At 45.4% G+C, this 23,333-nt stretch overlaps 1 protein-coding gene, 1 long non-coding RNA gene and 1 other non-coding gene across 8 annotated transcripts in view; 2 read left to right on the forward strand and 1 right to left on the reverse strand.

The window, feature by feature from the left end:
• Positions 1-20,334, reverse strand: part of CCNJL (cyclin J like) — an 85,452-nt gene extending 65,118 nt beyond the window's left edge. For 4 of the 6 annotated variants that reach the window (XR_009259478.1, XR_009259476.1, XR_009259477.1 and 1 more), the window contains exon 1: positions 18,675-18,859. Coding sequence is in view for 3 of the 6 variants with exons in the window: in XM_058722076.1 (XP_058578059.1) it covers positions 18,675-18,851 (177 nt within the window). In the remaining 3 variants the exon portion in view is untranslated. Of the gene's footprint in view, positions 1-18,674; positions 18,860-19,183; positions 19,314-19,563 lie in introns of those variants that run through there. The other 2 variants (XM_058722106.1, XM_058722097.1) reach the window with 2 other exon arrangements.
• Positions 6,242-18,680, forward strand: LOC131507415 (uncharacterized). The gene is made up of 3 exons (XR_009259496.1): positions 6,242-6,618; positions 12,199-12,260; positions 18,401-18,680. It is a non-coding gene; the product is annotated as an uncharacterized LOC131507415 (long non-coding RNA).
• A 2,887-nt stretch (positions 20,335-23,221) lies between the features above and the next one.
• Positions 23,222-23,333, forward strand: LOC131489665 (U6 spliceosomal RNA). Its single transcript, XR_009250675.1, has one exon. It is a non-coding gene; the product is annotated as a U6 spliceosomal RNA (small nuclear RNA).

Here is a 23,333-nt window from a genome sequence, read left to right on the forward strand (position 1 = left end):
TTACTAATTATAAATGATATATTCACTGACAACTTTTCTAAAGTAGAAAAAAATAACAAATATCACTTATGATCTCTCATGAAAAGTCCTAGTAAGTTTTACATGGATTCCTTTTTTTAATGTTTATTTATTTATTTTTGAGAGAGAGTGCACACGCACACAAGCGGGGGAGGGGATAAAGAGAGAGGAAGACAAAGAATCCCAAGCAGGCTCTGCCCTATTAGCTCAAAGCCTGATACGGGGCCTGAACTCACAAACTGTGAGATCATGACCTGAGCTGAAATCAAGAGTCAGACACTTAACTGACTGAGCCACGCCTTTACACAGATTCTTCAGATGTTTTCCTCTGTGCAAACTTCTACAAAACGGAGTCATAATCTACAAGTATGCCCAACTCCCCCTTCAAGACAGCATCAGAAACCATATTTTCAATGGCTGCCTAGCATTTTGTCATCATAAGGTTGTGTCATGATTCCACCAGATCCCCATTCTGGCATTTGGGCCATTTCTCATCCTTGTGGTCTCTGTTCTGTCACTCACCAGACAGGCCTTCCCCGACTGCCCTCCCATAGCAGCCTGTGTGTTCCTACACTGAGCAGTGACTGTCCCATAAAGGGTTTATTAACTGGCCTTCTTCCACCCCACAGAATGTGATCTCTGTGAGGGAGGGAGTCATTTTTCTCTCCAGGTCTGGGCTGTACCCCTGGTACCTGGCACACAGTAAGGGCTAAAAAATATCTGCTGAATGAATGAACAAATGTTTGAATAAATGAATGGAGTGTTCATGATGCACACAGGTGCCACCTCAGCCAACACCAGCTGCGGGAAAGCTTCTCCCTGCCTGTGGCCATCCCTGCCCCGCCCCAGTCTCCCTTAGCCAGCCCTGCATCCTTCCCTGGGGAAACCAATGCGGGGGACACTGCCCCCTGAGTGGGAAATTCCACCATGATGCGGGACAGTTCTGTGACCAGAGGCACCATTCTAGAGGAAAGGAAGGTGGTACATGTCCAGAAAGGCTTGCGTCCTTTAGGAACCACTCTCCTTGCTGACCAAGAGCTCTGTCTGGGGGTTCCAAGGCAGAAAGAGGATTATTGAGAGGGACAGCTTTCCGAGAAAGGCTGAAGACAAGTGACTCACAACACCTACAAAGCCCAAACTGGAATACACAGAGTGGCAACAGGGCTGTGTGGACAGGCTTCTGAAGATTCCATGCACGTGTCTGCTCCTCCAGTGCTCTCCCCTTTCTCACAGAGGCACTGACCTTGTCGGAGGTAGCAAACACTCTACACCTGGGCTGGTCTCAGATGTACCTGGGAAAACAGGTGAGGCCAGGCTGAATTGCAGTTCAACAGGCCCCAAGCCCACAGCCAGGACTGCTGGGCAGGGACCCTGGCTTGTCACTGCTGAAGGACAGATGGGGGAGAAAATTCAGCTTGTGCTCTTCACACACAGGCTATGCCGGCATTTTGAGGCTAACCTCAGAGGAGTTTGAAGGTCATGTGCACCGTAAAAGTTCAGCTGTTCACCCTTGTTTTCTCATATGAAGGGAGGAAGGGAGGTCTACATTTTGTAGACTTGGTGTCTTGTACTGTGTTGTTTTCTAACTGCCTTATGGTTTTACTTCTCATCATTCACCTATTCTTCCTTCAGATCTCAGCTTAAAAGTCACTTCTGAAAACAGTGCTTCCTGGTCATATGCCTTTCAGATATTCCCCAAGCACCTAGAACTTCTCCCCACCTATCCATCCATCCATCCATCCATCCATCCATCCATCCATCCATCCATCCACTTTGAGTGTCTTTCTTCACTCCTCAACGATAAACATCATGAGAAAAGGGATGGGTTTGTCTTGTTCAGATCTGTGACTCCAATACTTGACACAGAAGAAACACTCAATAATTAACAAAACGCCCAAATTTGGAGAATGGCACATACTTGAAATGAAAAGGGAAGTAAAAATGGTTTGCTCGGGATCTTAGAGGTTGAATAAAATTATCATAATGTGCAAATCAAAATACTCCCCAAGACCAGGAGGTGTAAGAACCTGGGGATGCTGAATTCTAGGGGAAAGAGAAAACTGTCCTTGCCTTGGGATGCCTCAGTCTACCCAATAGCAGCAGGGGTTGAACACAGAGGAAAAAGGTGGTGTTTTATAAGGGACTGGGAACTTCAAGAATTCTAAATTACATACTCTACTCTCAGTCATTTCAAAGGCAATGTTTCGCAGTGTGTGTTCCATGACACACCAGGCCCAATTTTTATACTCCCTGAAGAACAGGGATCTGTGGGCCATACTATATACTGCATACTACTTTGTTCCTTCCTAAAAAGGAATCAGATATTAGCTCACTGGAATCCCTGAAACATTTGTTCAGGAAAAAAAACTCACATAGTTTTAGGAAACTCTAGGTTAAATCTGTTTATCCACAGATGACCATCACCACCATCCCTTTTTAGGGGGGTTGGGGGCAGAGGAACAACATCCCAGAGAGCTTGTTCCGGGAGATGGTGATTTAGGGTGCTGGCAGCTGGGCGCTGGTGTGCTGGGGACATTAAATTCCAATGCATCTGCAAGGTGAGACTCCAGAGAAAATCCCTGGCTCAACTCCCAACAAATTGATGATGCTAAGCCGAAAGGTTTACTGAAAAGCTCTCTGAGATGAAAAGCCACAGTTTTCACCTGTTGAATTGCCCTGGTAAGAATTTCCACACAGCCATGGTGTTCAGAGCCTAGGAGAGGCACAAGACGACAGAGATGCCAGCTCACCCTGGCAGCCAAGAGCCGGGTGCCCTGCCTTGTGGGGTCTATGGACGGGCTCCAAATTAAATCCCCTCAACTGCCCTGTCTCATATATATATATTACATATGTGTATATATGTGTACAATACACATATACACATTTATCTATATATATATGTATATATATACACACACATTTTAATATATTACATATGTATTCACAATTTTGGCAATTCTCAGTCCTCTCTAAACACAGACTTGGTTCCTCCCTGGAAACCACCTACTGCTATGTAGACTGAGGCACCTGTCTACTGTCACTGTCACACCAAGGCACAAAGACAGAATTCAGCATCCCCAGGTTCTTATACCTCCTCTCTGGTCTGGTCTTCATGAGTATCTGGAATCACTCATTATGATGAACAGCTTTATACAACCTTCCATTTTATATACATGCATATATATATATATATATATATATATATATATATATATGGTTTTAAAACTCTGTGTATTTCCTTTGCCAGATACCATGTTCCATGCATTGTCCTCTCACCTCCAACAAGCCCACATGGTGGGGATTATCAGCATCCCAGTATTCAGGACAAGGACAGCTCAGAGAAGCTACATAACTTGCTTAAGGTCCCCCAGTTTGTAAGTGATGGATCTGAATCTGGGCTTTCTGATTCCATGCTCATAACACTGCTTTGCAGACTCTATGGGATAGTTTAGGTTTGTGTTTTCCTTCCAAAATAATGTTATATTTAACAGGTTATAAAATATTTTATTACTGTAGGAATTTTAGAAAACACATATATGAATACAAAGAAAATTAAATTCACCAGCAATCCCACCACCAAGAGACAAGTAAGCAGCACTCAGCCTGTTGAGCTGGGCACAGTCAGTGGCACCACCAGGACTGGCTGATGCCCAGAAAAATGAGGCACAGAAGTGCAATGGCCAAAGCCGCCCCGTGGGTTAGTGGCAAATCCTGGACTTGGACATCAGAGGGACTGGCTGGGCCTGGGGTGTGGTGCTGCTTTGAGTGTGACAACCACTTTGTAAGTGGCCCAAGGTGCAGAGCAGGGGCAAGTTGCTCTCCCACACCAGCCGCTGAAGGAAAACCACACTGGTCTCCTTTGTGCTTCCCGCCATGCTCATCCTCAGTGCTGCCAACTGCTGCCTCCCTAGGGAGGCTGGGCCTCCAGGCACTGGGCCAGCTGGTTGGGAAACAGCTCGAGGGATGGTGTCTGCCTGAGAACAAAGAGTAGCAAGACATGAAGAAACATCATGTGTAACCAAGGTGACCAACAGGAAGCGGAGACTTACAAATTGAAAGGGAAAAAGAAAGGGGAGGTGGGTAAGTTGGCTCTTCAGAGGCCTCAGAAGTACACACCTCTGACCCCAGAGGCCCTGCACAGTTCAAGGATCACCCTCCTTCCCCTCTCTGCCCCAATTGCTTCATAAAGCCCAAGAAGGTATTTTCGGTAAAGAACCAACATCGCTGCGAGAACACTATTTCGACACCCTCGAGAGGGTGGCTTGCAACACATAAAGCCAACAATGCCAGTGACATACCCTCCTGCTGACCTCTGGCCTGTCTTCCAGCAGAGAGAAAGGTCATCTCCAGCCACCACATCTCTCACTGGCCCCCTGAACTCAGAAAAGGGCCAGCTCCAGACACGCCTCTTTGTTCCCAGGAGCCACAGCCACTGGCGTCCAGAGCATACTCTGTGACAGGTCTGGCTGTAGCTACTGGCATCCAACTGCGGCCAAAGGCATGTGTGTCTGCCTCTCTATGGTCCTGCCCCAGAGACCTCCCAACACCCCCAAAGACAACACTCATGGTCTTTTTATAAACTGTCCCTCATATTCTTCATTTCGGCAACTTCCTGATTTGACCACATCCTTCACACCTTACCTTCTCAATGGGGGGTGCCCCTCATTCTCCCACATGCTCTGTTATGTAGGGACAGGGGTCATGATGCACCCCCTTCCACGGTGGTTCTCTGTAACAGGTCCAACCCCTGGATCTCTCCCCCTTCCCTCCTGGGTCACCATTCCTAAGCTGTGGCTCCAACATCTCTTCACTCGACTCTTCCCGTTCCCAATTTCCAGATTCCTTCTGAGGGATTTTCCTGGGAACCTCGACCCTACCACGCAGCCTGAAACAGGTCAGTAAGGTAACCACTACCACAACCACTACCTCCATTCCCCTGCTGATATACAGTCCAGGGTTTCTACAACTATGGTCATTTGATCCCAGACACTGGAATCTTCTGAGAATTCCCTGAAAAATGGAGGCTTCCCCCTGTCCTGAGTTGGATAATGTCTCCCCAAAACCCCTACCTACCCAGAACCTCAGAATGTGACTTCTGGAAACAGGGCCTTCACAGATGAGACCAACTTACAATAAAGTTGTAATGGATTAGGGTGGGCCCTAAACCAATGACTGGTATCCTTATAAGAACAGAAAAGAGAGACATCCAGACATACAGGGGAAAGACTAGGCAAAAGCAGATACAGGAGGAAGACGAGGTCAAGATGGAGACAGAGAATGCATGAATGCAGCAATAAGCCAAGGAGCACTCCAAAAGTGTGAGAGAGTAAAGTTCTACTGTTTTAAGCCACCCAGTCTGAGGCAGCCCTAGCTGTCTGCTGCATTCCCCATTTCCTGACTTACTGTATCTGACTTCCTGGAGACACAGTTGGGCATCCATCTGTGCTTGACGTGCACGTCATCTGAGCCTGATGCTTCATTATATGCTCCATAAAGGTAGAGAATTTTGTTTTGTTCACCACTTATATTCCTAGCAGCTGGCAGTGCTTAGCATGTGGTCAGCTGCTAAAAATAGGTGTTGAATGCAAGAATGAACATGCACTGATGTTCAGGAACTACTAGTGCCGTGGTCAGTGGTCAGGACAATTTAACTCATCTTTTTTTTTTTTTTTTTTTTTTTTGAGAGAGAGAGAGCCAAAGCAGGGGACAGGGACAGAGGGAGAGAGAAACAGAATCTTAAGCAGGCCCCATGCTCAGCACTGAACCCAACGTGGAACTCAAACTTGAACCGTGAGATCACGACCTGAGCCAAAATCAAGAGCCACCCAGGGGTCCCTCCTTGTCTTTTCTTTCTTAAGCAACATTAATAATCAATGAGATAATATGAATCAAGGATTTAACACTATCTGGCTTATTGTAGGCACCCAATAAACATCAACTTGGTGGGTAGTGGGAGTCTTTAAAGAGGACACAGAAACTAGCATATGCTAGGAGTTTTCTAAGAATGATGTTCACTGTGACAAAGGCCCATCATGCTCAGCAATGGAAAAACGTAAGAAACTTGAAACCCTTCTCCCCTTTGTTAACTGGTCCTTTGACTCTATTTCCTCAAACTCTCAAATCTCTCCACTTCCTGCCCTGGTTCAGATGCGATTTCTCTGGACCACCACCAACACTGGAGACACAGGTCTCCAAGGCCAAGGCCATTTCCCAGTGATCCAGCACTCCCTCCTCATACCACTGTGCGTGCTCGCAGGATACATGTACACATCTGGGAGACCCACATCCCCAGAGCCAATGCTCCCGGCCCCTCTCCTGCCCCTCCCCACTCACTAGACCGCCCTTTGCAAGTCACTGTGTGACCATCACTCACTGCCCTGTGCCCTGAGAGATGAACTTCCTCCACGCCTCTCTCTGCCTAGCGAGCTTCTGCTTATCCTTTGAACACAGTCCAAACAGCACCTCCTCTTTGAAGCTTTTCACGTGTCTCTAAGCAACGGGATGTCACCATCTGTACAGTGGTTCACAGTGTGAGCTTTGGAGCCAGGTTGCCTGCCTTCAAATCCTGGCTCTGCCATCTTCGTAGCTGCATGGCTTTAGGTAAGTCATTTAACTCTCTAAATTCTCCTGAGTCTCACCTGTAAAATGAGGATAATTACAGTACCTTCTGGGGGGGCTGCCTGAGGACTTTGATAATGGAAGGAAATGTGTATCAAGCAAGTGTCCATTAATGTACATTAACGTGGACTATCATTACTGATGTTGAGGCCCCCAGGGTGTGGTTGAGTCCACAGCCTCTCCTGGCAGAGCCTCCCATAGGTCTACAGGTTATACGTGGGGCTCAGTAAATGCTGACTGAAGGGGCTGTCTGCCAGTAAGGCCATGGAGATGGTCCAAGGAAATAAGCCAGTATTCTGCCATCCCCACTCATGGTCTAGAAAGGTTGCCTGTGGCCCTGGGCTTCCTCCTTTCTCACCAGAATGCTGAAATCCCTTCCTCCCAAAGCAGGCTTCCAGGGAGGTTCCTGACAACTGGGAAGATATCCCTAGTGGTCTGACAACACTTCTCCCACAAACCACTTCATGGCCAATCTCAAAAGTAACCATACAAAATAAGCCCTGAAGTATTAAGGGATAACGCCTGCAACTTGCTTCCAGAAAAAAAAAAAAAAAGCATTAAGATGGAAGAAGAGAATGATAAGGCAAATGTGTGAAATGTTCACAATTGTGAACCGTGTTGGCAACTCTCCTGTATGTTTGATATTATTTCAAAACAGAAAATGAAAACAAAAGGAGAGACTAACGAGATCTATCAACTCAGAACCAACAGCCTTGTCCCACTAACCCCTGCCTTCTCACGTCCCTCGAGGGGAAGTTCGTGTTACCCCATCATTGACTTCAAGGCTGGCTGTAATTCTTTTGCCCGTCCTAAGTCACACTCTGCACAGCAGATCGCACGGTCTCAAAGCCCCAGCTCTCCCACTTAATAGGGAAGTCCTGGCTGAGCATTTAAGCTCTCAGAGGCCATTTCTCTACCAGCAGGGTGGAGTTACTGGGAGCCATGCTACCTGCCCCAAAAGCCTGTTTCAACAGCGAAATCCAGGAAGGCAGTGTGTGGGCTGTAGGACACAGACTCCAGATAAGGTGTCTGTGATGTGCAGCAGTCACTCTGCTCAGAGCTGAACAGACACGGCCCTGGCCTGCCCTCGCGGGCCTGCTGTCTAGGGGGGAGGCTGGTTCTAAATCAGATAATCCCATTAATAAGTGTAGAATTACAAATCATGCTGAGTGCTGAAGCAATAATGCACGGTGGTCTGAGAATGTAACAAGGGTCCCAGGCCCGACCTTGTCTGGAGGGGAGTAAAGAAAGGCTTCTCTGAGGAAGCGATGTTTGAGCTGACAGCTAGCTAGACAAAAAGTAGGTTACAGCACACTAAAATCCCACAAGAGTAGGGAAGTATATAAACCAAATTGTTAACAGAGAACTCAAGTTAAATGACACCATTAGTAAGGAACAGGCCAAATCAAGGTAGGGGACATTTTACAGAACAAATGACCTAGTTTCTCCAAAAATCAAGGTCATGGGGAGAAATGCTTTTAAGGGAGGGGGGTGCAGGGAAGGGAGGCTATCAGACAATTAAAAACTTAAAGAGTAATTTAAAAAAAATTTTTAAGTTTATTTATTTATTTTGAGAGAGAGAGAGAGAGCAAGCAAGGGAGGGGCAGAGAGAGAGAGAGAGAGAGAGAGAGAGAGAATCCCAAGAAGACTCTGCACTGTTAGTACAGAGCCTGATATAGGACTCAAACCCATGAACCACGAGATCATGACCTGAACCAAAACCAGGAACTGAATGCTCAACCAAGTGAGCCACCCAGGCACCCCTTAAAGAGTAATTTTTAAGAAATGTAATACATGGACCTTATCAGGATGATGATTTGAATAAACTAACTATAAAAGCCATTTTTGAGACAAGTGGGGAAGCTTAATATGGACTAGGCAATAATAGATATTAATGAATTGTTAATTTTGTTAGGTGTGATAGTGGCATAGTTGTTACATTTAATTTTCAATGTTTATTTTTGAGAGAGAGAGAGAGAGAGAGAGAGAGAGCGTGCAAGAGAGAGGGCTCGAGTCAGGGAGGGGCAAAGAGAGAAGGAGACACAGAATCCAAAGCAGGTTCCAGGCTCTGAGCTGTCAGCACTGAGACTGATGCAGGGCTTGAACCCACAACCCGTGAGATCATGACCTCAGCCAAAGTGGGACACTTAACCGACTGAGCCACCAAGGCATCCCCAAAGTTGTTACTTTAAAAAAAAAAAGCCTGTTAGCAGATATTTATATGTAAAATCACATGTTGTCTGGGGAACAGATGAAACAGGTACTAAGCTAAGTGGAAAGTACATGGGGATTCATTTTACTATTCTCCCTACTTTTGTGTATCTTTAAAAATTTCTATCATAAAAGTTAAGAAAAAAACAGAGGTACACTCCAAAGAATTAGACATGCTCTGAGCTGTCTGGGATTTTTGCAATGATCAGAAAAATCAACTGTCATCAAGCACAAAGCTGTCTTCCACAATGTTACATCTAATGACTCCACAAATTTTAGCGTGTTAGACCAACCACAGTGAAACCAATTCCCTTCTGATGGGCATTTAGGTTCTTTCCAACTTTTCCATACAGCAATTGAATCTAGCTCCTGATGCTTCTCTTCTAATGACCATCCCTTCCCATTCTTGTTCCCTCAACCCACCCACCCACCCAAGTCACTGGATGATCATTTCTGGAATAAGTAGCTCGTGGTACCAGTGTGGATCTCTCTATCATAAAGGATGTCCAGGCTCTGGCACTACCTGCTCCAGTGACCTCTAAGGGAGCCAATGCCTCTGGACAATTCAAATTTGGCCTCAGAAGGAGTCAGTTCTCAAGTAAGTGCCACTTGGAGGTAGGAGGCAGCACACACTGAGGGGGCTAAGAGGGAGCACTAGGAGTTTTCTGGCCAGGGCGGAAGGCACTTCAACAGCCCTTACCCAGCCCAAGATGGGTCCCAGGCTGGTTCCCTGCTGCAGATGGGGCCCCTCAGGTCTGGGAAGGTATCAGAGTTCCCTCCTTATTCCCCTCCAGTGCTTTTCCCACTCTGGGTTCCCATTCCTTTCAAACACAGCCAGGAGACACCATTTTGACCTTACCAAATGGCATTGATTTTTTTCAAAACAGTAATACCTAGGTTTAGCAAAGCTGCTGGGAAGCAGGCACTCTCCCACACCACTGGTGGAAGTGCAAACAGGTGCAACCTTTCAGGAATTAACTGGTGATATGCAAAGTTCTCAAAATTATACCCTGTGACCAACAATTTCATTTTAGGAATTTATTCCCATGACCATACTCACAGACAGACTTGGATCAGTACCGCAGTGCTATTTATTTATTTATTTATTTATTTATTTATTTATTTATTTATTTAAAAAAATTTTTAAACATTCATTTATTTTTGAGAGAGAGAGACAGACACACAGAGCATGAGCAGGGGAGTGGCAGAGAGAGAGGAAGACACAGAATCCAAAGCAGGCTCCAGGCTCTGAGCTGTCAGCACAGAGCCCGACGTGGGGCTCAAACTCACAAACCATGAGATCATGACCTGAGCCAAAGTCGGATACTTAACCAACTGAGCCACCCAGGCACCCCCCACAGCGCTATTGAAAATCAAATGGTACATGAGAGGGGCTCCTGGGAAGCTCAGTCAGTTGAGCGTCTGACTTCTGCTCAGGTCATGATGTCACAGTTTGTGAGTTCAAGCCCCATGTCCAGCTCTGTGCCGACAGCTCAGAGCCAGGAGTCTGCTTCAGATGCTGTGTCTCCCTCTATCTCTCTGCCCCTCCCCCGCTCGCGCTTTCTCTCTCTCAAAAATAAATAAATATGAAAAAATTTTTTAAAAATCAAATGGTACGCAAGAAATGCCTCAAAGGACAAGGGAGAAATGGATGAAAGAGCTGTGTTGTATAAATAAACAAATGGAATATTACTTAGCAAGAAAAAGGAATAAACTCCTAATAGCTATAACATGGATGCATCTCAAACATATTACGCTACAGAGAAAAAGGCAGACAGAAAAGAGTACATATGTATAACTCTATGTATATCAAACTCTAGGAAAGACAAATACAATCCAGAGAGACAAACAGTAGATGGCTTGCCTAAGGCTGGGAGCAGGATGGAGTGAGTGACTGAGAAGGGGCACAGAGGAGCTTTCTAGGTCAATGGCAATGTTGTACATCTTTTCTTCTTAAGATTCTGTTTTTAAGTTTATTGGGGCAATTGGGTGGCTTCGTCGGTTAAGTGACTCTTGATTTCAGCTCAGGTCATGATCTCATGGTTCGTGGGTTCAAGCCCCACATCAGGCTCTGTGTTGCTGGTATGGAGCCTGCTTAGGATTCTCTCTCTCTCTTCTCTCTCTGGCCCTCCCCTGCTTGTGCATGTGCTCGCTCGCTCTCTCTCCCTCTCAAAATAAGTAAATAAACGTAAAAAAAAAAAAAAAATTTTTTTTTACGTTTATTTGTTTATTTAAGCATTCTCTCTATATCCAATGGGGGGGGGTGGTGCTCGAACTGATGACCCAGAGGTCAAGAGCCACGTGCTCCACCAACTGAGCCAGCTAGGTGCTCTGGCAATGTTCTGTATCTTAGTTACATGAATGCACACATTTATCAAAACTCACTATACATTGTAAACTGCACACTTAAGATCTGTACATTGTACCATAGGTATAGCTATCTGGGTGGCTCAGTCAGTTGAGTGTCCAGCTTCGGGTCAGGTCATGGTCTTACGGTCTGTGAGTTCGAGCCTCGCATGGCGCTCTGTGCTGACAGCTCAGAGCCTGGAGCTGCTCCCGATTCTATGTCTCCTCTCTCTGCCCCTTCCCAGCTTACACGCTCTCTCTCAAAAATAAATAAACATTAAAAAATTTTAAAAAAAGATCTGTACATTGTACTCTAGATTATAACTCAGTTTTAGGAAATGAATAAGCATTCCACCTAAATATCCAACAAGAAGATGAGCCAATCAAATCCTGGTGTATCCACACAGGAAAACGTGATGCATGATACTGTAGAAAAGTAGTTAATGATGTAGAAAGCTATTTGGTATATACAGTGAAGGAAAAAATTAAGTTATAGAACCATAATATATATTTAGATAGAAAATGACCAAAAAGAAATAGTCCGTCCATTCATTCAATAAAAACGTATTGAGTATCTACTATATACCTTCATAATTACCATGAACAGAAAAGCCAAAAAAAAAAAAAAAATCCCTTCTGGTCACAGAGCTTCTGTTCATTGGTTTCACAGAAAATATTTAAATTATTAAAATATACACATTAAAAAATCAAATGGTACAGCACAGTATAAAGTACACTACTTGTGTTCGAACACACAAACATACACCATATTTGTGTTTGTTTACACATGGAACAACTTTGGAAGGATGCACAAGAAGCTGGAATTGGTGGCACCTTTGAGAGAAAAACTCACAGAATGAGACAGGGTGGAAGAAAGCCTATTTACTACCTACCCTTTCATATAGTTGGATTTTTTTTACCATGTTCTCATATTACCTATTCCAAATAAGCACAATTGCCTGTTTCTAATTTTTTTTTTTTTTTTTTTTTGCTGGTGTCCAATAGCCAGGATTTCGGTGAAGAATGATACAGAAATGCATGAAATGAACAGAGTGTTTTGAGGCAAGGTATTTTCCATTTTTACTAAAAAAAAAAAAAAAGCAAAAACAAAATAAAACTGTATCATGATAATATGCACACAAAGGAACAGAAGAACCTAAACCAAAATATCAACAGAAATGACTTCCAAATGGTGAGACTTTCTTTGCTTGTATTTATTTTTGCAGTTTCCTAAGCAAACAAGCAAAACAAAAACGAAAACAAAAAATCAAAAACAACCTACTCCAGTCTGTGTGTGTGTTTAATAACTTTTAAAAAAACAAAAAGAGAGAAAACAGCAGACCCAGTGTCACCTCTTTCTGCCAGGTGCTCAGATACTCCAGACAATCGTTGGCTGTACTCCCTTTACCCAAGGGGCAGTGTGGTTTAGAAAGACAAAGAAGTCAAGGGCAAGGGCACAGGGCCAGCTCAAGGCCTTAAATGTCCTCTCCTTACTTAGCATATGCTTCCCCAGCCAACCAGGGTGCCTGCCAACCCCCTTCTCCACCTCAAAATCAAGGCCCCAAAGGCCCATACCCATGTATTTTCTTCTGGGACACCTGGGAGGCAGGTGGGGCAGGGATCACACTATACTGAGGTGCAGATGAAAGGAAGCCTGCAAGATAACTTGCATCTTCCACAGATAAGGTACACAGAGACCAAGTCTCAGGTGAGCACTGTGGGCACACTGAGCACTTCTGTTGTCTAAGACCAGAGGGGCTCATGAGAAAACACCCAGTTCTGATTCACCTTTGTTCCCAAGCTTCCTATAGAACACAAGTAGGGATACTGGAGTCTGGGTGTCTTAAAGCTGGATGCCACCATGAATGACATCTCATCCAGCTCCCCAACCTCATTTCTCACTCCATCTTCTGTCTTCTGCATACAACCCCAGGGGTAGCCCAGATCACCCTTACAAGTGGGACTGTAGCAAACCCCTCCTTATACTAAAAGCCTCACCCTTCCCTCCAGAAAGGGGCCCTGAGGGCCAGCTGCTTAGGGTCTCCCTTGAAGACCACAACCATAAGGCAGCCTTGTCAGTAGGCAAGGGCTTCTCAAAACCAGCCATTTGGGGTCTGAGAGGCTTGAATGACACATTTCTGGAACTGAGCTGGGCAGACACGTTCTAGTGTCTAGAACATTTTCTTATTGATAGATCTGGTTTTATCTCATGATTTGGGAAGAACTGTCCCTTGAGTGTGCAGAAACCCAAAAGGAGGGCAAGAGAATAGAAAAGCCAATTATGGGGTGACCTAGTCAAATTGTGGAGCATGGGCTTGGGTCAACACTTTTTATAAAGAGTCAAATGTTCAACCGTGCAGTGGAGAAATTTGAGGAATTTAGGGAGAAGAGCGAGAAGGAAAAATATTGATGTTGGAAGTGCAAAATAAAAGGATGTGAAAGCTTTAGAAGCCATTAGAAAACAATGTGGCTTTAATCCAGGGGTGGCAGACCGAGCTGGGGTGAGATTCTGTTGTGTCCAGCTGTCAGAGTTCAGGCAAGAGAAGACGGCCCGGAGGGGTCCGTACTCTGCTCTGGCAGGTCAGAACACCATCATGTCCACCCCAGGGAGAGGCAACAGCAAAGGCCAAATCACTTCAAGGTGAGAAGCACCATATACAAGTGAGGTGCCAGAGCCAAATAAGGAAGGCCCTGGCCTGGCAATCAGCCCTTCCAATGCCCAAAGCAAGGCCAGAGCCCATGGCTGCTGGCTTCTCAGGGTGGCTTAAAGAAAATCCAACTTACAGAGTCATTGTAACACCGACTAAAGCCAGAGCCTACAATGCCACGGATGGAAGAGCCTTGACTCCCCTGCCTTGTATTTCCAATCTTTGTTAAAATGGACGTTTTTGCAAATGAATCTACGGTCAAGCTCTGATACAATGATCTATTCGCTCTCAACAGAGTTACTCATACCCTCTGAGTCTTGTAGTTTCCCATCTGTAAAACAGGGTCAATCCCAGCACTAGGGCAGATATGAGAAGTGAGATAATACATGGAGGACATGCTTGGCACACTGCCGGCATCAGGAAGTGTTCAATAAACAGTAGCCGCTAACATTATCATCGCTAAATGTCACTTTTGTTGGTGGTGTTTAGGAAGATCTTTGTATAAATTCAATCACAAATCAGTAAAAATGTCCTTGATCAGTCTACCGGTTCACAAAATGTGGTCTCACACAGCTCAAGTTCTCTAAGTGTGGAAGGAAGCAAGCTTCAGGAAGCAGCTGATTGCTCTGCAGATCTGGAGCAGGGCAAGGAGACCCCCAAGGTGTCACATGACCCCAATCCTAGGAGGAGGTGAACAGGACGAAGGAGGGAACCTCTAGCATGCAGGCTCCCAGGAGCCCCGGAAGATAAAGCTACCAGGTCAAAACAAGTAGGGCTTGTCGACATGGTTTTGAGAGGGTGGGATCTTAAATTTTAAACTTATTTTAAAGCTAATTTTAAACTTAAGGTGGATTCACCTTTTGGGGGGGAGAGGGGAAGGAGGCTCTCAGCTTTAATCTGAATATTCATGAGGGCATACACCTGGTCACCAGAAAACATCACCAACAGTCTCACTGTCCCCACTGGCGACAGTGATCATCTGTGATCATGTTCTCCTTCCCTCATGTTCAATGAAGAAGTTCAAGGGCACAGGTGTTACAAGTAAGAAACCTGATTCCCCTGTACTGGCTGGCAGCCCTTCACCCCAACAGAAAGTAGCTGGAGAAAGGGGTTCCAGGTTTGCTCTAGAAGAAGCAATGGGGCAGGAAAGATGATGAAGGGAGCAATTTAAGTCTGAGCATGGGATAAAGGTGGCCTGAGAGGGAGACACTTCTCTAGAGCGATCTGGATGGAAGGAGGGTTCCATGGCTGCTTAGATTTTGCCGAGGGCACCTAGCTTCTGGGTCCCAGGTACGTGACTTTTGGCAAACTGAGGCCTCTCCCAGCCTCAACCCCATCACCATCCAATGGCCCAAAGGGATAATGATCCTTGTCTTAATCAGGACTACCTGTCACACTTGTGAAGCGTTCACAAGGTGGTCACAAACCCCAAGCCTTACTCTGCATACACGCTATGTGAAAGGGACTATCAGTTTCACATTCAGCTTCCACTCAGCAATCGGTAAGTGTGAGGGCACAATTCCTGTCATGTGCCTACCACAGTTCTTAGGTCCTCTCATCACTCCTAACATTCCTATCAAATTCACCCCCCAGGCTACAGAAAAGGAAACTAAAGAAGATTCATTCTTTTCACCACTCCACTCAGATCAGGGAGGCTCCATTCTAGACACGGACACCTGGCACTGAACAAGACAGGCACAGGACTATTCTTGCAGAGCGTACATTCTAGTGTAGGGGAAAAGGTAATAAACAGGCAATAATTCCAGATGCTGGTAAATACTATAAAGGAAACAAAATAGGATGCTTTGATAGACACAGAGGAATAGTATTAGAGAAAGGCAGACTTCAAATAGAGGGAACAGCCAGTGCAAAGGCCCTGAGACACAAAATGAGCTTGACTTATTAAAGGAAGAGAAAGGAGGCCAATGTGGGGAGGCCAATGTAGGAGACAAGAGATGAGAGCAGGTGGGGCCCAACTATTTCAGATATTACAGGTACAGGTAAGAACTGGGAATTTTACTGAGAGCAATGGGATGACAGCAGAGGTCTTTAAGCAGGGAACTGACATGATCTAAGTTCTGGTGGTGGTGGGAAGAATGGACAGTGGAAGCCAGGTTCAAAGAAGTTTAGAGAGGTCATACAAGCAGCTCGGGGTTTCACCGCCATAACTAGTGTGCATCTGACACCACAGTTCCTTTCCACAGTGTCACATTTTACACACTATAGTGTAATGCTATTCTGGAATGGCACATCTGACAAAGTGGGGCTTCCACTAGCTCGGTGATCAAGCCTTGCTTCCTGCATCAGTCAACTGAGCATAACCACGCCCGGGTCGATGATGACAGTTCAACGGCACACACACAAACATGCTTTGTGTTTATCTGGAAACATTTGACAAACAACAGTGTGTACTGTGTGCCAGACACTCACAAAATTGTTCTACAGTGTTAGAAATGTAGTACTAGAATAGATGTTGACTAAAAAATTACTCTGGGAAAAATGAAAGGCCAGCCCTCATTCCTTAAGAAAGAAATTCCTTAAGAAAGGTGAGGCTGGTATGGCTGCTGGGTTCCCCTTAGCTCTCGCTTTTCTCTGCAAACTCTCCATAAAACCAAATTGTCTCAAGAAGCATCTGGGGCGTCTGGGTGGCTCAGTCAATTAAGCGTCCAACTCTTGGTTTCGGCTCAGGTCATGATCTTAAGGTTTGTAAGTTTGAGCACCGCTTCAGGCTGTCATCCGCTGTCAGTACAGAGCCCGCTTTGGATCCTCTGTCCCCCTCTCTCTCTGCCCCTCCCCTGCTCACATACACGCTCTCTCAAAAAATAAACATTAAAAAAAAAAGCATCACTTCTTTGAACACAGAGTGGAATAAAGGAGAAAAATAGTTAATATGGGGGGGGCATTTACATTATAAACCAAAGTAACCTGGGATTGCCCTGATAAGACCAGCTTCAAGGTCACAGAGGACCCTAGGCATCAATCCCTGAGTTTTCCATTTCTATCCTGTAAAGCCTCGACAAAGCTCTTCTCCCTCTGTGGCAGGCAGCCCAACAGGAAACTAAGAGCGATATGGCTTGGGTGAGGCACAATTAATGGGGGACCGCCTGCCCCTGCTCCTCTGAGTGGCTGGAGGGGTGTTCAGAACACTCATATAAAAGACGGGATTCTCAGGTGACTGAGCTGGTTGAGTTTATACTGCTTTCAGAAATCCTTCCTGCTAGAAAGGGACAAATTATACCAGTCATTGCTCCCAAGCTATGAGGAGAACTGATAACCACTCAAGCCTATGATCAACAAGGAAACCCAATTTCCATGGCAGTTCTTACTAGTTCATTTAGCCACTACCTCCAGAAAAGGACCAGGACTATACTGCCTGGCCTACCAACCCACTATCTCTGCCTTCTAACACTTTAAGACCTAGATTTCTTCTCTAGATGCTCAGAATGTGTGGCACCTTGGCCATTCTGCTCCAGGGAGAAGACCAAAAAAGCTACAGCCTGGGTAACCAACACAAGACAGAGATAGACTAACAGGTACAGGCAAAAGAAAAAAATATTAATTTGGCTGGAAGACAGCCACTCCCTAATGAGGGGGCAAAAAAACAACAACCCTGAATATCTGGTGACTTTGTAAGGAGAACTCCACAGACACTGGATGCAAATGTACTACCTGTCTGTGTAGGACCCAGGTACCCCACTAGGAAGACCTCTCCTTCCCTATATTGGGTTGAATTGTATCCACCCCCTTCCCACCAAATTCATGTCCACCTAGGAAATAGGGTCTTTTCAGACGTAATCAGTTAAATTAAAATACTGTATTAAAGGAGACCTTATTCCAATGACTGGTGTCCTTATAAGGAGAAAAAACAAACATAGAACGCTGTGTGACAACCAGCTCAGAGTTTGGAACGAGGCATCTACAAGCCAAGAAAGGCCAAGGATCAGAATGACTCTTCCAACACTTTGATTTTGGACTTGTAGCCTCCAGAATTGTGAGAGAACACATTCCTATTGTTTTAAGTACTCTCCTCAAGGCAACCCTAGAGAACCAATATACTCCTCTATTTCACACCTGTTTCCCAAACCACCCTTCTCAGTCTCAGCCCAAATGCAGAAGGCAAGACACACAGGCCCTTGCCTCAGTGGCCATCAGCACTTCCTCTGAGGTGAGGGGAGGGCAGGGATCCCATTTCAGCTGCCCCCAGAGGCAAACTGGCAGGGGAGTGTTTGTTTTCTCCTCACAGCCTCCCAGTTTTGTCGCCTCTCATTTAGACTGGTTTTTCTTAAAGTTTACTCAGTTCCATCCTAGAGATTTGTGGGGTTTTTTTGTTTTTGTTTTTGTTTTTGTTTTTGAGGGAGACATAACTTCTATATACCTTACACTTTCGCTTACCTAACATTTCTTTCTACTGAGTCACAACTTTTACTATCTTAAAAGGAACTGTTAGGTCATTACAATCAATGGGAAATCAGCATCATTTATCCTATGCACAACTTGCTGGATTTTCATTTTTTAAATTTCACATTAAAATGAATACACAATAATTGTTTCTTTTAAAGGTACCATTTAAAATAATCTCTTGTGGCAATATTATGGGAAATATAGCTTTAAGGACTACAGTCGCGATCTCTTGAGTTCCTAACCAGTAAACCAGTTAAAGCTCTCCAATCTCCAGTTTCTCCCCCACAATTTTCCGGGAGAAGGCTAAGGGCAGGAAGAAAGCAAGGCCATCAGGAGATCCAGTACCTACAAGGGACGACCGGAGGACATCGAATGGAGACCCAAAGGCACTTTAAATACCCAGCCACACAACCGCGGCAGGGAGGAACTGACCTTCTCGCGCAGGGTGCAGTGGACGTCTGAGGCGACGCGCCCTTCCCACCACGGCTCATCCATCATCGGGTATGCAGCACAGAGATCCGACGCTACCGGGCTCTCAGGGCGAACCCTGCGTGGACACGGGCAACTTGAGCAGCTGCAGCACGCCTCCCCGGCTCGGACCCGCGGCATCCCTATTCTCGCTCGTCCCCGGCCAGGGCCCGAATGGGCGCCCCTTCCTACCCCGCTGAGAGGAGCCGGTGGTCGCCTCCGGTCCCAGCCAAGGGTGCGGTGCCCCCTTGCCCTCTGCTCGAGGGAGCCGGGGCCACCTGGAACTCTGCAACAACTTGCAGAATTTTTATCTTCCTTTTTGCAAAAGTTGCGCAGAAAGTTGCCGACTCCGCTAGCTCACCCAAGGCTGGAGCTCCGGCAGCGGCCACCGGCTCGCCGTCCCCAACTCCTCCCCCGCCGCCCAGCCTTTGTCCTGCTCCCACATCCTGCCCTCGAGCCGGGGCGAAACTCACGCATCCCTCTTCGGGCGTGGGGGGCTGCGGGTGCCAGGCCCCTCTCAGGGCCAAGCCGGCGGTGCCCTCGGTTGTCTGCACGCGGCTGGGCGCGCGCGCGCGGGGCGCCCCACGCTCTCGACGTTCGCCTTCGCAGCCCCGCTCGCCCTCGTCGCCGCCGCGCCCCTGCTTGCGCTCGGGTCCCGCCGCGGCTCGCAGCCTCCCGGCCGCCGGGGGCCTCCCTCCCTCGCTGGGGGAATTGGGGGCCGGGCCACGCGCATGCGCCGGCGGCCCGCACCCCGTGGGGCGGGGGGCTGGGAATTGGAGTCTTTCTTTCGCCGGCGCTGGCTCCGCTTCCTGCCCGCCCGCCTCCCCCGCTTGGGTGGAAAGCTTCCTCTCACCTTCGCGGAGGCTCTGGGTGGCCTCCTGGGCTCCTCGCCGGCTTCCGCGGGGAGCTCAGGGACCGCAGCGCCACCTGCGCGCACCACGCGTGAAGAGCGCGGGCAGGTTGCCCCCAGAAAGTTCTGTCTCCCGCGTGCGCTGCTGTGGCCAATTTTACGTCGGTTCCACCTGTTTTTTTCTTTCTTAATTCTTCTTCTTCTTCTTCTTCTTTTTTTTTAAAACTCGTCTCGAGATGGGGAGGTAGATTTCTAAACGGACAATTCCCACGAACGCTCCAGAAAAGCCGCTCTTGGTTACCCACGAGTCCTGAATTCAAAAGGAGGCTCAGTGAATCAACTGGTATTTATTGTGTTCCTGCAGAGTGTAGATCTGCGTCTTGGAGTGGTGGGAAACCAATGGTACCGTGGATGGAAAGCATTGTCTTTTTAATTCAGCTGATTGTTTTCGGAAAGGCACTCCCTTTAATCAGCTGATCTATTGGCACCACAGTGGGCTGTCCTCTTGGTTGATGGTTTTTTTGTGATACTTTTTGAGATTCGCAGACTTGTTTCAAACCCACCTACAAACTGGATAATTTTTGCCGAGTTCCTCACGTGTTCTAAGACGGGGAACCCTCTTGTGTAAAATCGGAATAAAAATTGCACCAGCCTGTTGAAGATACTGTATTATTAAAGAAGATAATTCGTGTGAAGTGATAATTGCCATGTCAGGTATAAAAAGAACACTCAATAAATAGCCACCACTAAAGCGCCTTTAGTTTCTGACTGGTTTCCTGAAAGCACATACCCACCTGGAAAAAAATTTTAAAGTCAGCTTTGACAAGCTTCAACTGGAGCTTAAAGAACAATTTTAATGTAAAATATACATAGTGTATAATACGTATATTATACAGTATATATACTCTTGTAAAAGTGTGAAATACCTAGGAATAAAGTTACTGAGAAATAAAGGCTTTTAATGAAGACATTATAAAAGTTGAAACATAATAAGAAAGTCTTGAAGAAATAGAAGGTGAAAATACCAACTTTACCCAAATTTAGTCCTTTAATAAAATTCTAATGATTGTAGGTAGATGAGGCTGGAAAAGATAACATGTAACACTTTCTGTAACATTCAAGTGGAAGAACATCCATGAGAAAATCTAAGAATTTTAAATTTTAAAAATGGAGGAGATAGACCTATATTACCAAATCTTAAAACATATTGCTGGGGCGCCTGGGTGGCGCAGTCGGTTAAGCGTCCGACTTCAGCCAGGTCACGATCTCGCGGTCGGTGAGTTCGAGCCCCGCGTCAGGCTCTGGGCTGATGGCTCGGAGCCTGGAGCCTGTTTCCGATTCTGTGTCTCCCTCTCTCTCTGCCCCTCCCGCGTTCATGCTCTGTCTCTCTCTGTCCCAAAAATAAATAAAAAACGTTGAAAAAAAAAAATTTAAAAAACAAAACAAACAAACAAAAAAAAACATATTGCTAACCTGGGGTGCCTGGCTGGCTCAGTCGGAAGACCATGCAACTCTTGATCTTGGGTTCATGAGTTCGAGCCCCACGTCGAGTGTAAAGATTAATTTAAAAAAAAACCAATAAAACATAAATTTAAAAAAACATATTGCTAAGGTATAATTATAATAGTGTGGTGTCAATACAAGAGTGGATGGATAACCATCAGTGGAATAACTGAAGTCTAGAAACGTATACAACATACTTAAAACCCAATCTTAGGATAAATGTGGCATTTCACTTTTGTGTGGAAAAGGATAAATTCTTCAATAAATTAGGCTGAGGAAATTAGTTAATTTGGGGGTAAAAGTAAAACTAGAGATTTATTTCAATCATCATTCAAATTAATATAAGAACCTGTCAAATGACAAAACTAAAATAGTGATGCCTGGGTGACTCAGTCAGTTGAGCATCTTCAGGTCATGATCTCACTGTTCCTGAGTCTGAGCCCCCACATTGGACTTAACCACTTCAGATCCTCTGTCTGCCCCACCCTCTCTGCCCTTCCCCCACTCATGCATGCATGTTCTCTCAAAAATGAATAAACATTTATAATAAATGAATAAACATATATATACATGTACTATATAATATATATATACATATATATTATATACATACATACCTGCCAAATGACAAACCAAAACAATTTAGTAACAAGTCTGATGTCCTTTATTCAAGGGAACACAGTCCATGGATTGGGAGAGTGCAGTGTCTCACCAGCAGTGGAGACCTCTTCCAGAGGGATTTTGGGCAAGAACAAGTTTTATAGAATGTTACAAGAGGTAATGCAGAAGCAAGGCATGACTCATTAAGAGGTTAGAGATTTCCTTATAAGGCTAGCAGGTCCTATTTCCTAAGGTAAGGTAAACTAGCTAAAGCTAACTTGGAGATGTGTGATTGGTGTATATTAGGTTTCCTTGCCAGGTGTTTCCAGAAAAGTGCAGAATGACTTAGGTTTAGATTTGTGATGTGGCACAGACTACTAGGGTGGCCTCTGTTTTAGGGGTCCCTATCTATAAATTAGCTTTATCAAGCCCAAAGAACTACAAACAACAACAAAATACAAGACAATTAAGAGAAAATATAGGTGCATTATTTCAGAAGAGAAAGCCCAGATATAAAGCACAGGAAGAAAGCCAAGGATGAGTATATATATTCGAGTAAATATGCAAGAGTTAGTTAGATATATCAGATGTCACAAAAAAGGCAAATGACAGATTGGAGAAAATGTTTTTAACAGATGTGACAAAAGGTAGATCTTACTATCTGAACCTCTCATAAATGATTACCACATGAAACATATCAAAATTCAGAATTTCATGTATGCCATGAAAGAAGGAATTCAAAAGGATTAGTATCATTTTTAAAATGTTCATACTGGGGCACCTGGGTGGCTCAGTTGGTTAAGCATCCCACTTCGGCTCAGGTCAAGATCTCGCAGTTTACAGGTTCAAGCCCTGTGTTGGGCTCTGTGCTGACAGCTCAGAGCCTGGAGCCTGCTTCGGATTCTGTGTCTCCTCTCTCTGCCCCTCCCCCACTTGTGCTCTATCTCTCTCTCTCAAAATAAATAAATAAATGTGAAAGAAAAATTTTTAATGTTCATACTCCCTACAAACACATTAAAAATTTTTTTAGAAACTTTGTGATACATCTTTGTTGAGGATTTTTAAAAACACAGCAGGCAAAAATTAAAAAATAAAATAAAATAAAATACGGGCACCTGGGTGGCTCAGTTGGTTGAGCATCCAACTTTGGCTCAGGTCATAATCTCATAGTTTGTGGGTTCGAGCCCCATGTCGGGCTCTGTGCCGACAGCTCAGAGCCTGGAGCCTGCTTCAGATTCTGTGTCTTCCTCCCTCGGCACCTCCCCCACTTGTGCTCTGTCTCTGTCTCTCAAAAATAAATAAACATGAAAAAATTAAAAAAAAAATACAGCAGGCGAGGCGTGCCTGGGTAGCTCAGTAGGTAAAGCGTCTGACTCTTGATTTGGGTTCAGGTCATGATCTCATGGTTTGTGGAATCGGGCCCCAAGTCAAGCTCTGTGCTGACCGTGTAGAACCTGCTTGGGATTCTCTCCCTCTCCCTCTCTCTCTCTGTTCCTCCCCCACTCGTGCTCTTTCTCAAAATAAATAAAAATTTAAAAAATCTATACATAACATGCGAGTGCTTGCTTTGGCAGCACATATACTAAAATAGGAACAATGCAGAGAAGATTATCGTGGCCCTGTGTAAAGATGACACGTAAAAATATAACATGCAAGGTTGACAAATATAT

Source organism: Neofelis nebulosa, chromosome 1, assembly GCF_028018385.1.
Source record: "Neofelis nebulosa isolate mNeoNeb1 chromosome 1, mNeoNeb1.pri, whole genome shotgun sequence".
Lineage (NCBI taxonomy): Eukaryota > Metazoa > Chordata > Mammalia > Carnivora > Felidae > Neofelis > Neofelis nebulosa.